The 14075-nt window shown below is 44.2% G+C and overlaps 2 protein-coding genes across 2 annotated transcripts; one reads left to right on the forward strand and one right to left on the reverse strand.

The window, feature by feature from the left end:
• Positions 1-2255: 2255 nt before the first annotated feature.
• LOC147974874 (uncharacterized) lies at positions 2256-2870 on the reverse strand. Its single transcript, XM_087520185.1, has 2 exons — positions 2439-2870; positions 2256-2300 (listed from the first exon to the last, which is right to left on the reverse strand). Exons 1-2 carry the CDS (start codon positions 2868-2870, stop codon positions 2256-2258), a joined length of 477 nt encoding a protein of 158 aa, XP_087376311.1.
• A 1252-nt stretch (positions 2871-4122) lies between these two features.
• Positions 4123-12066, forward strand: LOC147974875 (uncharacterized). The gene is made up of 4 exons (XM_087519567.1): positions 4123-4340; positions 4414-4982; positions 5577-5928; positions 11214-12066. The coding sequence occupies exons 1-4, from the start codon at positions 4126-4128 to the stop codon at positions 12064-12066; spliced, it is 1989 nt and encodes a 662-aa protein (XP_087375693.1). The 5' UTR covers positions 4123-4125.
• Positions 12067-14075: the final 2009 nt, after the last annotated feature.

Below are 14075 nucleotides of genomic sequence, written 5' to 3' on the forward strand. Positions count from 1 at the left end.
ATCATGTGTTACACGCGCGCTCATATCGTTGGCATAAGACAGTTGGCTCGGTAATAAAAAATCACTAACATAAAAAATAGATTCACAAAATATGTCACTCTTTTGAAAATATATTTTAATATTATATTATATCAACTCATTTTGTTTGAGACGTGCGTTGCACGTGCATGCTTACATTAACGTAAATTAACCTGAAATATTGGATTTAGCTTAATGTAAGCGCACATCACAGAACGAGCAAATTAATCATAATTAGTTTCAGCTCGGGCCTATGGCCAGTACACATGCACATACATATACCTGAAACTACAAAGTGCAATAAGATACCAACAGATACATACATACCTGATGCGTGCTCAAGGACATACCAAGACCCCAGGCGGATACATAAAATCTGAAGATACATGAGTAAGAAGCAAGATAGCAGTTGGTCATTACCTAATCAGAAATAGATATTACTTTTATATTACTAGATTCATGATGTAGTGGACAGAGAAAATCCATGAAGGAAAACAGCCCCAGCTAGAAAATATCATAAGTGCACTAAATCACAAAGGTCCTCTTGAGAAATTAATTCTCTAGCTATCAAAGCAATAGGTTTATGGAATCAAAGCATTACCCTTGCCAAGATCATCATCAGCATCACCATGGACATCAAACAGCAGGGCCAACAACTGAATGTGGTCCAGTAAGGGGATCTACCATTCAAAGTTGTTATTAATGTCTAAGTAGAACTCTGCTGAAACACAATATCAATACAACGGACAGTGCACTATGTTTGCATCTGATGGTGGTGTTCATGATTAATTTCCACAATTTCCATGCTTCTCAAAATTTAATGGCATGAATATTCACATGAAGGCGAAGGTATGTCATCTCCCAATAGTGCGGGGCGCGCACACCATTTCAGGATATAAGCAACAACCAATCATTGGGTAACTATCATCAACCAGTTCCTACTTTGCGCTACTGTTTTTGCTGTTGCTTATGCGCTAACTTGCGGTATGTATTTATACAGACCCTGAATAATTGAAGAGGCAGAGGAAAAAAGAGTATTCTGCACGCGATAGAGATGATATTCTTAAAAGACGCCGTGAAGCCCGTGAGAAGAAACTGGCTTCAACAGCACTGCTTAATGACAAGCTAAATGTACCATATACACTCCTGGCCATGTCCCAAGGTAAAAGTGCCCTTGTACTGCAAGCTTATTTATTATTCAGATAACTGATGAGATGTCATGTACCAAGGTAAAAATGCCCTTCTACTGGATGCTTATGTATTATTCAGATAACTGGTGAGATGCTAAACTAACTAGAATGTATCATAGATGTAGACCGTAAGGAGCAGAAGAGGAAAATGGAGAGGGAACGGTAATTAATGGTTTTCTATGTGGAAAATGGTTAGTGTTTTGGGTACTACAATTTTGTAACTGACTGAATCATGCACTCTATCTCCTCGGACTGGTGTCAGAAAAGTTGGCTTCCAGAATTTACGAAGGTGACTTGAGTTGTCGCAAAACACCTGAAATATTGAATTTAGCTTAGCGAACTACAAATTAATCATAATTAGTTTCAGCTCCAGGATGTTACAATGAATTGTATAGATCTGTATAAACCCACATTTTGCACACATGATGATTGAGATGTGCATAATTATTTAAAACTGAAAACATCGTCTGAAGTACACCTGATCCATTCTAAGCACAAGAAGTTGCACTTCCTACTTCCAGAGTGTAAAATGGTGCATTTGAATGTCTATTTGTTGGAACTATGCAGTTTGATTTTGTAAATAAATATGCCTATCACATGAAGGAATGTTCCATAGACAACTCCATGGATTTCTTAGAGCAATAAAAATACTGTGCAATGCAACTCAGAATCAAGACATACTCTTTGAATTATACTTTTTGCTCCCATCCCCATTCGGCACCTCCTTCTCCTCCCTCGGGAAATCGGAACCATTAAGGGCCTTATCATCAGCATAGCCACCAACAAAGCGGATGATTTCTCATATAACAGTCCTGAAAGGGAACATTGTAACAGAAAACTCACTTTCTAAAGATTAAACCAGACACTCATTCATGGTAACCACCATGACGAGCTTCATAGTATTACAAAAAGAATTGCCAATTTTGTGCTTCTTGTTCCATTTTAGCTCTTGAGGAACACATGGCACTGAATTCCTCTTCAATAATAATTCTCCAACTTCCTTTCTTTCATGAAGATAATCTTATCATATTTTGAAAAGGTATTGTATCATGTTAACTCTTGGATCCACTCACAACCAAAAGGTGCATCAATCTAGAGCAGAATAATACTCGGTTAAATCAACTTTTCTAACAAAGCCCTATAACAGAACAATTATTCAGAGTCTTGGGAACATTCATGGTGATTTCTCAATAGGTGGAGCAGGTGGCGGGTTTGGAGAGAGGGACATACCTGGACCCGGATGACCGCATGGGAGAGGGTGGAGAGGCTCATGGCGGCGACGGCAACGGAGACGGCATCAGGAAGAGGGAGGGGCCCAGTGTCGTCGGCGAGCATGCCGAGCTCGAGCGCCTTCTTGAGAACTTCGGCGAACGGATTCGGAGAAGGTGCAGGGTAGAGCAGGCGCGTGCGAGTGCCACACCTCCGCGTCCACCTCCGCCGGCGCCTCGCGCTGGCGCGAGCATGCCGAGCTCGAGGGCCTCCTCGGCCACTTCGGCGACCGATTCGACATGAAGGGGAGGAAGAGAAGCGGCTGCGAAGGGGAGCCGCGGCCTGACCAGGAAGCACCGATGTTGGTGACCAAGGTGAGCGGCGGCCAGACCAGGGAGCGCCGGCGTTGGTGATGAAGAGGGCCGGCTGTGGAGTGAGGGGTGTGGCCACCATGGGAGAATGGGGAATGGGGACAGAAATGTGAGGGACTGAGGGGGCGGTGGGGAGGATATCTAACATTTTTTAAAATAAAATTATGCAGTGACCAGAGAGAGATTGTGACTGTGCGGCTTGTCCAAATCAATTTTTTTATCTTCTAAAAAGACCCATTCTTTTTTATCTGATTCGCCTGCATGCCTGCCATCTTTTTTATCTTCTAAAAATCATCAGGGCTGGTTACACTCATTTTTGTTTGATGATTTTAAAATTTATTATATGAATCTCTATAAATGTTGATATTTTTTATTGAATATGTTTAAGTTTTGTAATCATGCAGATCATCTTGTGGTCTATGGATGTTAAATTTTGTGAAGTACTTCACATGAGATATTTTTTCTGACACTCCTACACAGATATTTTCCGCCGCGTATCATTATACTTATCCTACGTTGTACCACTATTTCGAAACTAAGTCTAGTTACTACTTTAGTGGACTTGAATTATGATAATTTAAGAATTTGAGACTTGAAAAATGATGCAAACAACACAGATCCCGCGGATTGTATGTTACATGTGTGATCATGTTGTTTGGTATATAACACATTTGAATGCTTCGGTAAAAATAACTTGCTAAAAGAAAAACTATATTCAAAATAAATGTTTTTATAAGAGTTAAATTATGATACGTGCGTTGTACGTGCACGTTTACTAGTTCGTGATAAAAACCAAACACACCGCTACACCGGGCAGCCGAATACAAGGGGATTCGAGGAGATACGCAACGAAGGCCGAAAACGCTTCCCAGCAGCTTGTCGAGGGGATTTACAGGCAGACATCGTCGAAAAAAGCCTCGGCATCTTCGATCTCCCGGACGTCGTGGAGGCGTGGTAGAGGCGTCAACCGTCCGCCCCGGAACCCTCCCTCGCGTCAAATCCCTTCCAGCCCGGACACCTCCAGCCGGCCGCCCTAGTCTTTTTTGAGAAAGCGAGCGAATTTTGTACTAGATGCTCCTGCTGGTTGGGTTCTGCTGTGATAATTTTATATACAGATAGCATTCCTTGATGAAGTGCTATTTGCTGCTGGTGGTTGCTATTTGCGGCTAGTTAATTCCATACTGAGAGAGCATTGCTTGTTGATCGTGTTGTGATATACATAGAGTTGCTGCTAGTTAATTTTTCAATGCTGCTACTTATTTGATTGCCGCTGCTTGCTACTTATTTGCTGGCAGATGGATGGAGATGAAAGTTTTGAGGAGATGCAAGTGTTGGATATGCTCATGAATTCGCCGTTGTCTTCATCTGGCGACGACGAACTCATTGTTGCAGCATCCTCGGAGCATGAGGTGGAAGAGAAGGTGAATAATCGACGCCATGGCGATTCCAAAATCGGGTGTCAGACAGTGGATTGCGGAAGAGGTGCTGGATTTCTGTGGGATGACTACTTCAAGCAAAAGCCTATCTTTCCTGAAAAATATTTTCGCCAAAGGCTGGTAATTAGCACATTGTTCTTTGTTTGCCTATTTTCCATCTCCCTATCTCATTTATGTTTTTCCACGCAGGTTTAGAATGTCCCGGAGTTTATTTTATCGCATAGGTGAAGCTATAGTTGAGCATGATCATGATGGTTATTTTAAGCAAAAAGGAAATGCTAGTGGTGCTCCTGGTTCGCAGCCTCTTCAGAAGATGATCGTGGCAATGCGGCTGCTAACTGATGGATATGCAGCTGATGCTGCGGATGAGTACGGCCGGTCTGCAAAAACTACTGATGTAAAAGCTTGCAAAAAGTTTGTAATAGCTATTTGTCAAATCTTTGGGGGTGAGTCCTTGAGATCTCCAAATGAAGAAGATACTGCAGGATTACTTGCAATCTGCCAACCTGTACGGCTGTCAAAAGCAAAACCAACGACTTTCCAGTACCCTCCATTTTTTAGGGATTTCTTGTGCTTCAGAGTCCCCATCTCTGTCACAGGTTTGTCTTTGAGATCTGACCCAATCCGTGATTTCTGCATCTCCCTTCTGTATTCTCTCAGCCCCTTTTATTTAGGAAGGAGCATGGGAGGGACTCATGAATACTCTATTGGTTTTGTCCATTCCTCGGTTGGTGATGAGCTACCCCAGGATGCCATCTGTAAGTCGACCTCAATCTTGCGCTCGACCATTTAGCCATTTACTTCCTCTGTTCGGAATTATTTGTCACAGAAATGGATGTATCTAGACGTATTTTAGTTCTAGATACATCCATATCCGAAACAAGTAATTCCGAACGGAGGGAGTAGCATAGAAAGATGCAACTTTTAAGCCGGGCCATGGGAGTGTGTGGTCATTGCGGGGAGCAGAGTTCAGATTTGTTAGATTTTAGTGACATGACTGTTCTTTCACCATTTGTTTGGCTTAAAGATTTCATTTTTCTTCTTAAAGATTTCATTTTTCTTAAGGATTGCACAAAAGATGAAGTTTTGTTTCCTTGCTTTGCACAGTATGTTGGCATCACACCGGCTGCTTCTTTGTGAGTAGATATTTGTTTCTTTGCGCGCAATTTTCTTGGCCGAGTCGCATAACTTTCCACTTGGTTTTCCAGTTTTATTTATATAATTTCTTTCGTCACAAAAGATTCATTGTCCTAGTCCGACCAATATATGTGTTGGATCTTTGTTTGTTTTGCTATGTGTACATGACCTGCAGACCAGCACATAATATGAGGTATTTTTATTTACAATGGCAGGCTCTTATGCAAGGTCCAGTTGGTCGGACCTTCCCACGGATCTCCTCCTCAGAATCTTCCAACGCCTCCAGCTCCAGGAATGCCTTGCTTTTGCGTTAGTCTGCACATCATGGAGCTGGGCTGCGGCTGCTGCTGGCGTCCCATGTTCTTGCAGACCGTGGCTCATGTCTTGGACCCACCTCGTTGAGGAGAGTCAACCCAAGATCAACTCGAGCTTGACTGTGACCTGCAAGTTCCGCCATCTGCTGGAAGTCAACAAGTCTTATGATGTTGATTTTCCCAAGGGTTGTTTTGTTGCATGTGCTGGAGCTTCTCATGGATGGCTGGTTCTGGTAAATGAACTCTCCAATCTACTTCTCATGGATGGATGTTGACTTGATTTGCCTGCGACGCCGTGGCATCGTGCGTATTCAAGTGGCTGTCCTAAATTTAAATATATTTAAGAAATAGGATAATACAGGGAGTGCGTCAGTGTCTGCTGGGGTGTATGTCAAATTAAATGATTATGACTTCCGATTTGTTCTCGAGGAGGATGATTTTAAACCCGATGATGATTTTATCCCTCGAATTTGGGAACACCAAGATGATGGCCCCGACCATGGGGCAAACCGGGATGATGATTTGCCTGATCAGGATGCGAATAAAAAGGCCAAAAATTCTGGAGTCTCCGGTGCAGCTTCGTCTGAATCTCAGTCTGATGGGACCGTTCCAATGAACACGGATGTTGGTTTTGCGGGTGCACAGAGAGTATGCTCGGACTCACCCATGAGCACCATTGAAGAGTCACGCACAATTAGCACCCCATCTATTGATGTGATACATGCAGATAATTTGGAGGCAAGCGTTGGTGGCCATGACAGCGCACACGCAGGTCTGGGGCACCCCAAGCGAGTTGCTGCCTTGCAGCCGGTTGAGGGGGAGTTTGGCCCACCAGCTCAGGGCCTGGCGGAAGCCATCGGCTCAGGTGCATGTCCAGCTACTGTGCACGGAGCAGCTGATGTGCACGGGGCTGCAGATCTTCGCCAGCGTTTGGACATGTCGGTTCAGCAGCCGGCTGTTGCTGCAGTCAGCCCACCCACGCAGGCTCGGCAGCAGTCTCCGATGCTGTCTCACAGGGCTATTCTGATGGCGCCAAGTGTTGATCTTGCTGCACCGACTTCGTCTTCAACACCTACCATGTTGGCTGCTGCTTCATCATTGTCGACGGATCGTCCGATGACGCCGATGGCTCTTATGTCTGAGGGAAGCTCTCCCCTTCGACGTAGTAACCGTCACCCCGTCTCATTTGACGGTTCTTCTCCGACCGACGAACATGCTATGGACAAGGCAATGCGACGTCAGGCTGCACGTAATTTGGACACCGCTCCAGGTAATCTTTCCACGAAATCTTTTCTTTCCTTTTCAGATTCACGTATTTCTTCTAGTTTAAAGAATGTTGGATGCTCTATGGGAAAGAATGATAATGAAATTAATCTATCGGTTGGGGTGCTTAAACATATGGAGATTGACCGTTTAAAGGTTTCTCCGAAGTGTAATGCATCCATACCTAACCCTGAAACCGAGGAGGATGATGAAGCGGATGCCAAATATGATGGTCCGCTTATATCCCACTTGGTTGGTGAGGTTACCGAGGTTGGATTGGATGACACGAGACCTGGGTCCATGTTTTGTGACTTCACAGCGTCCTCGCGGAAATCTAAATCAAACTCATCTAAAAAGAAACAAAAACCGCCCAAGAAGGCCACACCGATTCGAGTTTCCACATGAAAGGCATGTTTTGGAATAGCAGAGGTCTCTCGGACTTGGCTAAACATAAACACGTCGGTGATTGTGTACGGGAACATGGATTGGATTTTGTGGCAATTTCTGAGGCTGGTAAGTGTGACTTTTGCCCGCATGTTCTCGATCACCTATCAGGTGGTTTTGACTACGCATGGCATAGTCTACCAGCTCGTGGAAGGTCCGGAGGAATACTTCTTGGGATTCTGACCACAGTCATGGACTTGTTGGCCTTTTCGATTGGTGAATTTCATATAAAATGTCACCTAAGAAATAGGACAGACAATTTTACATGGACTCTCGTCGGTGTCTATGGGGCGGCCCAAGATGAGCAAAAACCGGCTTTCCTTCGGGAGTTGGTAAACCTGGCTAAGGATAACCCGTACCCAATGCTTATTGGAGGGGACTTCAATATCCTTAGGTACCAGGAAGAGAAAAATAATGACCGCTTTGACACTCACTGGCCTTTCCTATTCAATGTTGTGATAGACAGTTTGGATCTTCGGGAGGCCAGTATGTCGGGGCGTCAGTTCACCTGGGCTAATAACCGATCTATGCCAACATACGAGAAGCTTGACAGGGTACTCATGGATACCGAATGGGAACTAAAATTTCCTCTGGTAACTGTGCGATCCCTAGAGCGTATAGAGGCATTATCGGATCATGCACCCATCATTCTGGATTCTAACTCTACAAACCCGGCTGCCAGACGTCGTTTCAAATTTGAATTGGGTTGGCTGCTCCGGGAAGGATTTGTAGACATAATCAAGAATGTTTGGGAGAGGCCCGCTGTTGGTCGTACACCTATTCAGAGATGGAACTTTAAAATAAGGGCCATGAGGCAACACCTCACTGGATGGGCAAAACATACCAATGGGATATACAAAAAGGAAAAACAACGGCTCTGTACCATCATTGACGACCTCGACAAAATTGCTGAGACGCGCACCTTATCTCAACAAGAGATTGAATTGAAAAATCAATCTAATGAGAAGGTTGCACGTCTTTTGCGAGAAGAGGAGATCAAATACTACCAAAGATCCAAAGCCGATTTCATTTTGATGGGTGATAGTAATACAAGATACTTCCAATTGGTCGCTAATGGGCGGCATCGGAAGAAATGTATTTACAGTCTCCAACAAGAGGAGGGGCGGATCGAAGGTCAGGAGGAGCTCAAAAAGTATATCACCAACTACTACAAATCTCTATTCGGGGCGACGGTTGATGGGAACTTCACTCTTGACGAGTCCCGAACAGACGATATTCCACAAGTCACGGCAGAAGAAAATGATATCCTTACAGCACCGTTCTCCGAAGAGGAGGTGAGAGCTGCGATGTTCCAAATGGAACATAACAAAGCTCCAGGCCCAGATGGTTTCCCGGCAGAATTCTATCAGAATTTCTGGGATATCATCAAGTCTGACCTTTTGGAGTTGTTTAATTGTCTTCATGCCGACAGACTTGACCTATTCAGACTTAATTTTGGGGAGATTGTCTTGTTGCCAAAGATTAAGGAGGCCGAACGGATCCAACAGTTCAGACCCATATGCCTCCTTAATGTCAGCTTCAAAATTTTCACCAAAGTGGCTACGAATAGGTTAAACTCAGTAGCTGACCATATTGTCCGGCCATCTCAAACGGCTTTCATGCAAGGAAGAAATATACTCGATGGCGTAGTAATCCTGCATGAGACCGTCCATGAGATGCACCGAAAAAACATGAGTGGAGTCGTATTCAAAATCGACTTTGAAAAAGCCTATGACAAGGTCAAATGGCCTTTCCTCCAACAGGACCTAAGGATGAAAGGTTTCTCTAATAAATGGCGTCAGTGGATCCATAATTTTGTAACTGGAGGTAGTGTGGCCATCAAAGTCAATGATGACGTAGGCCATTACTTTCAAACAAAAAAAGGACTACGACAGGGTGACTCCATGTCCCCAATGTTATTTAACATTGTCGCTGACATGTTGGCTATTCTGATTGAGCGCGCCAAGCAGGACGGCCAGATTGCAGGAGTAGTGCCACACCTTGTGGATGGTGGCCTCTCTATTCTGCAATACGCCGATGACACAATTCTCTTTATGGAACATGACCTAGATAAGGCTCGAAACCTAAAACTCTTGTTGTCAGCATTTGAGTAAATGTCGGGTCTTAAAATTAATTTCCATAAAAGTGAACTTTTCTGCTTTGGAGAAGCTGTTGAGGCGGCGGCCGATTATGCTGACCTGTTCGGTTGCACACATGGCCAATTCCCGATTAAATATCTGGGAATACCGATTCATTATCGGCGTCTCACCATTGCGGAGTGGAAGCATGTAGAGGAGCGGCTAGAGAAACGTTTGAGCAGTTGGAAAGGCAAATTGCTCTCAGTTGGAGGACGACTGGTTTTGATTAACTCTGTCCTCACAAATATGGTTCTTTATATGCCCTCTTTCTTCCAACTCCCAAAAGGGGTCCTGCAAAGACTGGACTATTTTAGATCCAGATTCTTTTGGCAAGGAGATGGTGAAAAGAAAAAATACAGGTTGGCCAAATGGAGTGTGGTTTGTAGGCCAAAAGACCAAGGTGGCCTTGGAATTCATGACCTGGAAGTCAAGAATGAGGCCCTACTTAGTAAGTGGTTGTTTAAACTTCTTACCGAGGATGGTGTTTGGCAAACCATGCTGCGCAACAAGTATCTAGGTCAAAAGGCGGTGTCTCAGGCATATTGGAAACCTGGTGACTCGCACTTTTGGGCTGGCCTAATGGCAGCAAAGAAACATCTCTTTCGCTTTGGGTCTTTCGCGATAAAGGATGGGTCGGAGATTCGTTTTTGGGAAGACATCTGGCTAGGCAATGCCAGTCTCCGAGAACAATATCCAGCCTTGTACAACATCGCTCGCGATAAGAATAAAACTATTGCGCAGGTGCTCAGTTCATTCCCACCCAATATTTCTTTTAGGCGGGATTTGATTGGCCCCGTCTTACGTCATGGCATAATCTTTTATCCTGTCTGGATTTGATCAATTTGACACAAGGTCGGGATGTGTTTCGCTGGAACCTTACCGCATCGGGTTCTTTCACAGTAGACTCTATGTATCATGCGCTCACGCATTCTGAGGTACCAGTGAGTAATAACAAGAAAATCTGGAAGTCAAAGATTCCACTAAAAGTTAAAATCTTCATGTGGTATCTTCGTAGGGGAGTTGTTCTAACCAAAGACAACCTCGCACGGCGCAACTGGCCAGGGAGTAAGATGTGTTGCTTTTGCACTCATGAAGAGACAATCAAACACCTCTTTTTCCAATGCAAGTTTGCACGTTCTACGTGGTCAGTCATCCAAATAGCGTCAAATTTGTATCCGCCCACAAGTGTCGCCAATATTTTTGGTCATTGGTTGGATGGTATTCCAAATAGGTTGAAAACGCTAATAAGGGTGGGAGCGTATGCCTTACTATGGTCGCTTTGGCTATGTAGAAATGATTTGGTTTTCAATAACAAAAATGCTTCTCCTTTGCAGGTTATTTTCCGTTGTACGCACTCGCTTCGTACGTGGTCTACGCTACAATGAGTGGAGTACCAACCGCTGTTCAAGGCGGTGTGTATGCGGTTGGAGCAGGTGGCTACGGAGGTTTTTACCCAACATGGGTGGCAGCATAATCTCCGGATCGGTCCACCACCCCTTTCGACATAGGCATAGTGTCGGTCTATATGACTCTACTGTCGCCCATTTGTCGTTTTTTCTTCCTTTCTTTTTATCAGACTTTAGGTGATTGGCTGTGTGCATCTTAGTTATGCAGAGGCCGGGTGTTACTCATAATGCTTTGTATCTTCTTGATGCTACTTTTTGAGATAATAAAAGCGCCCTTTATCGAAAAAACTTCTCTTCAACCCCTTTACCTCGGACATGGTCTCTTTACCACCAATTACCGATTTCTCATTCGTGGAGGCAATATGTGATAATCAAGGAAACATAGAAGGTTATTGTCTTTTTAACGATGAATTCTATGATGCAAAAGATCTGGCAACATGGTTCTTCCAAAAGGCAGTTTTGTCCTGTACTCCATCCAAAGGGGGCAACTACATTGTCATGATCATTCATTATGATAGCAATTGGCTCTCTTTTGTTAGGGCAGGAGAGGGCAAGTGGCAAGTGGTCTCAACTTCAGCTAGAAGGGTACAAAATCGGTATGCAGACTGTGCATACCACAATGGGAATTTTTACACTGTGACATACCATGGAATAGTAGAGAAATATTATCTTGATGGACCGAATGGACCAACAAAGGAGGCGATTATTGCACATAGTACCTATTCAAGTGTTCTTACTAGGCATTTGGTGTCTACACCATGGGGTGATCTCTTGCAAGTCCGAGCCATTTCTGCAAATCATGTGGATCGTGTGAGATTTCAAATTGCCAAGGTTCATCCTGAAGGATGCAAGAAGGTATCACCGGACGACTTGGTAGAGCATGCAATATTCGTTGGGCTGAATCACTCGGCATGTTTACCCTCGAAGAATTTCCCAGGTTTAAGACCTCAATGTATCTATTTCTCATCTCCTTGGATGACAGCGACATTTGATTTGGTTGCCCGTTGTCGTGGATGGGGAGGTGTAAGGTCATATGACATAGAAAGAAGAGTCTTTGAGCATGCTTTTCCCTTCGTAGGGATGCCTAAAAGTTGGAGAATGCATGTTCCTTCAGAGATATGGATCACACCGAATATATAATACTTGGGGCCAGTGTGTCTTCGGAAGCTCGTATGTGTCATAAATAAGTGCGAATTGCTAAGATTTAGTACACTAAAGATTTACTTAATCCTCTGGGCGCTCCTGGTGCATAGTTTCTTATCGTTGTTTATTAATGCAAGATAGATTTATGGATATAGCTTTCTCAATTAATGATGGTGTAAGTGTTTTATCTGAATGGTTTTTCATTTACGGTACTAAGTTTCGGGATGCATACTAGCATTGTGACGTTGTTACCTGTTTGTGACGTGTACTAACCTGATATATGTTTTGTTAACGTGCGTGAAGATGAATACGTGCACGTGGAATTGGGTGACACTTGTGCACATAATTGAACGGCCGTAAATTTTTTTTTGAGGAAGCATGCTTTTATTCAAGTCGCAAAATAGTACAAAGTTCTTGATCTGTACAAGCACACCCTAAAACACACACAAAAAACTAGAATAACAAAGAGCAACCTAAAACAACCAGTAAAACACGAAGATCTTCGAAGGTAAACCTTGCGAGAAGACCCATGCAACACAAACATCTATAGTTAGATTTAAGCAGGTCATCATCTTCAACCATGGTATAATCACCATTATGCTGCTCCCCCTTTTCTTCGCTTCCGCGCCGAAAAGACGAGAACATACATATGCATCTAACACACCTGCATCAACCTTCGCCATATATGGTTTTGAGTACCGATGTATGTGTCCCTTCCATATGGAAGAGAAATAGGATCTGGTTCCGGTGCCACGGTCGGACCAACTGCCCGGGCAAAGTAGGATATCCCTCCAGCAGTAGCACAAAGGAGGAAGAAATGCAGCATGAAACCATACCGACGCTGAGGTAGAAGAATCTCTGTCTCCACACAACCACCACCCATCTGAGGACCAACCTGGCCAGTGCCGGTCGACCTCTAGACATCGTAGCCCGCGATCTCGACGAGATCCGGGGACCCCCACCCCGCTGGCTCCTAGACGAAGGCAAGAGTCCTGCCTGACCGCGAACGGGGCCGAAGAAAACTTACTCAATCGCGACGCCCGGCGACGGTCTGGGCAGCGACTCCCTCAACCCTAACCCTACTGAGAACCAATCAAGGCACAAATCCGAGGTCCCCCTCCCTCCTGCCGCTGGAGCGGGTGACGAAGGGAGGGGGAACCAGCAGCGGCGCCGGTGGCTCGCAAAGGGCACCTGCTGTCGCCTACTTTCTGCCTCGCTACGATCCGATATTTTCGGAGGCAGTTCTCTCGTTCCTGCTTACCGCACCTTGAACAACCATACATACTATATCCAATAGTGGTTTCAAACTGGAGTGGTTTCGCGCAGGTCACAAGACTTTCACACACACACACACACACACATATACACACTATTCTGATCACGGGATCAGAATAATATTCTGATCACAATCTGAACTGCCTGAGTAACGCGCCTGAACTTCCCTCTGTACGAACCCGACCTTCGGGCTATCTTCGCAACCGTGCCCCCCCCCCCCCCCCGCGTGAATTACTCTGTTTAGTCGTGTTATATATGATGTTAGTGTAATCTAGGTACGTTTTTAGCAACTAAATACCGGTTTTAAATAGGAATCTCGCTCGTTGGCGGATTTTGCTCTCGAGTAGTGATGAAATTGCGTTTTTTACAATTTTACTGCCTGAGTTGTTCGACCTGAACTTCTCCTAGTGCTAGGTTGAACTTCTGCCAACATTGCCCAAACGTGGCTTGCGATATACCGTTGGAAAGCTATGGACACCAGTATCATGACCCAAGTTAAATTTTTGACAAAATGTAAGCGGTTTAAGATCAATTTTGAAAACCGTTTTTCCCTCATACAAAAAACGTGAGTCATATTTTCGATCACATTTTTAAACCGTTTATCGGAATGAGGCAAATAATATGGCGTTGGAAAGCTGCTGCAAAACCGCTCTTTCCACATGTTGAAAGTTTTCTCTAATTCCCTATGGATAAAGAGTAATTTTGAAAATCGTAGAATTTCGTAAACAGAA

This window comes from Triticum urartu, chromosome 4A, assembly GCF_056163025.1.
Source record: "Triticum urartu cultivar PI428250 chromosome 4A, HENAU_Tu73, whole genome shotgun sequence".
Lineage (NCBI taxonomy): Eukaryota > Viridiplantae > Streptophyta > Magnoliopsida > Poales > Poaceae > Triticum > Triticum urartu.

Excerpts from the sequence above, each read along its gene's own strand:
- LOC147974874 (XM_087520185.1), bottom strand. The coding sequence starts at position 2,870 with ATGGTGGCCACACCCCTCACTCCACAGCCGGCCCTCTTCATCACCAAC. Across the intron at positions 2,301-2,438 it reads ATGCGGTCATCCGGGTCCAG|ATTGATGCACCTTTTGGTTG; the intron begins GTATGTCCCTCT and ends ATTCTGCTCTAG.
- LOC147974875 (XM_087519567.1), top strand. The coding sequence starts at position 4,126 with ATGCTCATGAATTCGCCGTTGTCTTCATCTGGCGACGACGAACTCATT. Across the intron at positions 4,341-4,413 it reads GAAAAATATTTTCGCCAAAG|GTTTAGAATGTCCCGGAGTT; the intron begins GCTGGTAATTAG and ends TTTTCCACGCAG. Across the intron at positions 5,929-11,213 it reads GTAAATGAACTCTCCAATCT|ACTTCTCTTCAACCCCTTTA; the intron begins ACTTCTCATGGA and ends TTTATCGAAAAA.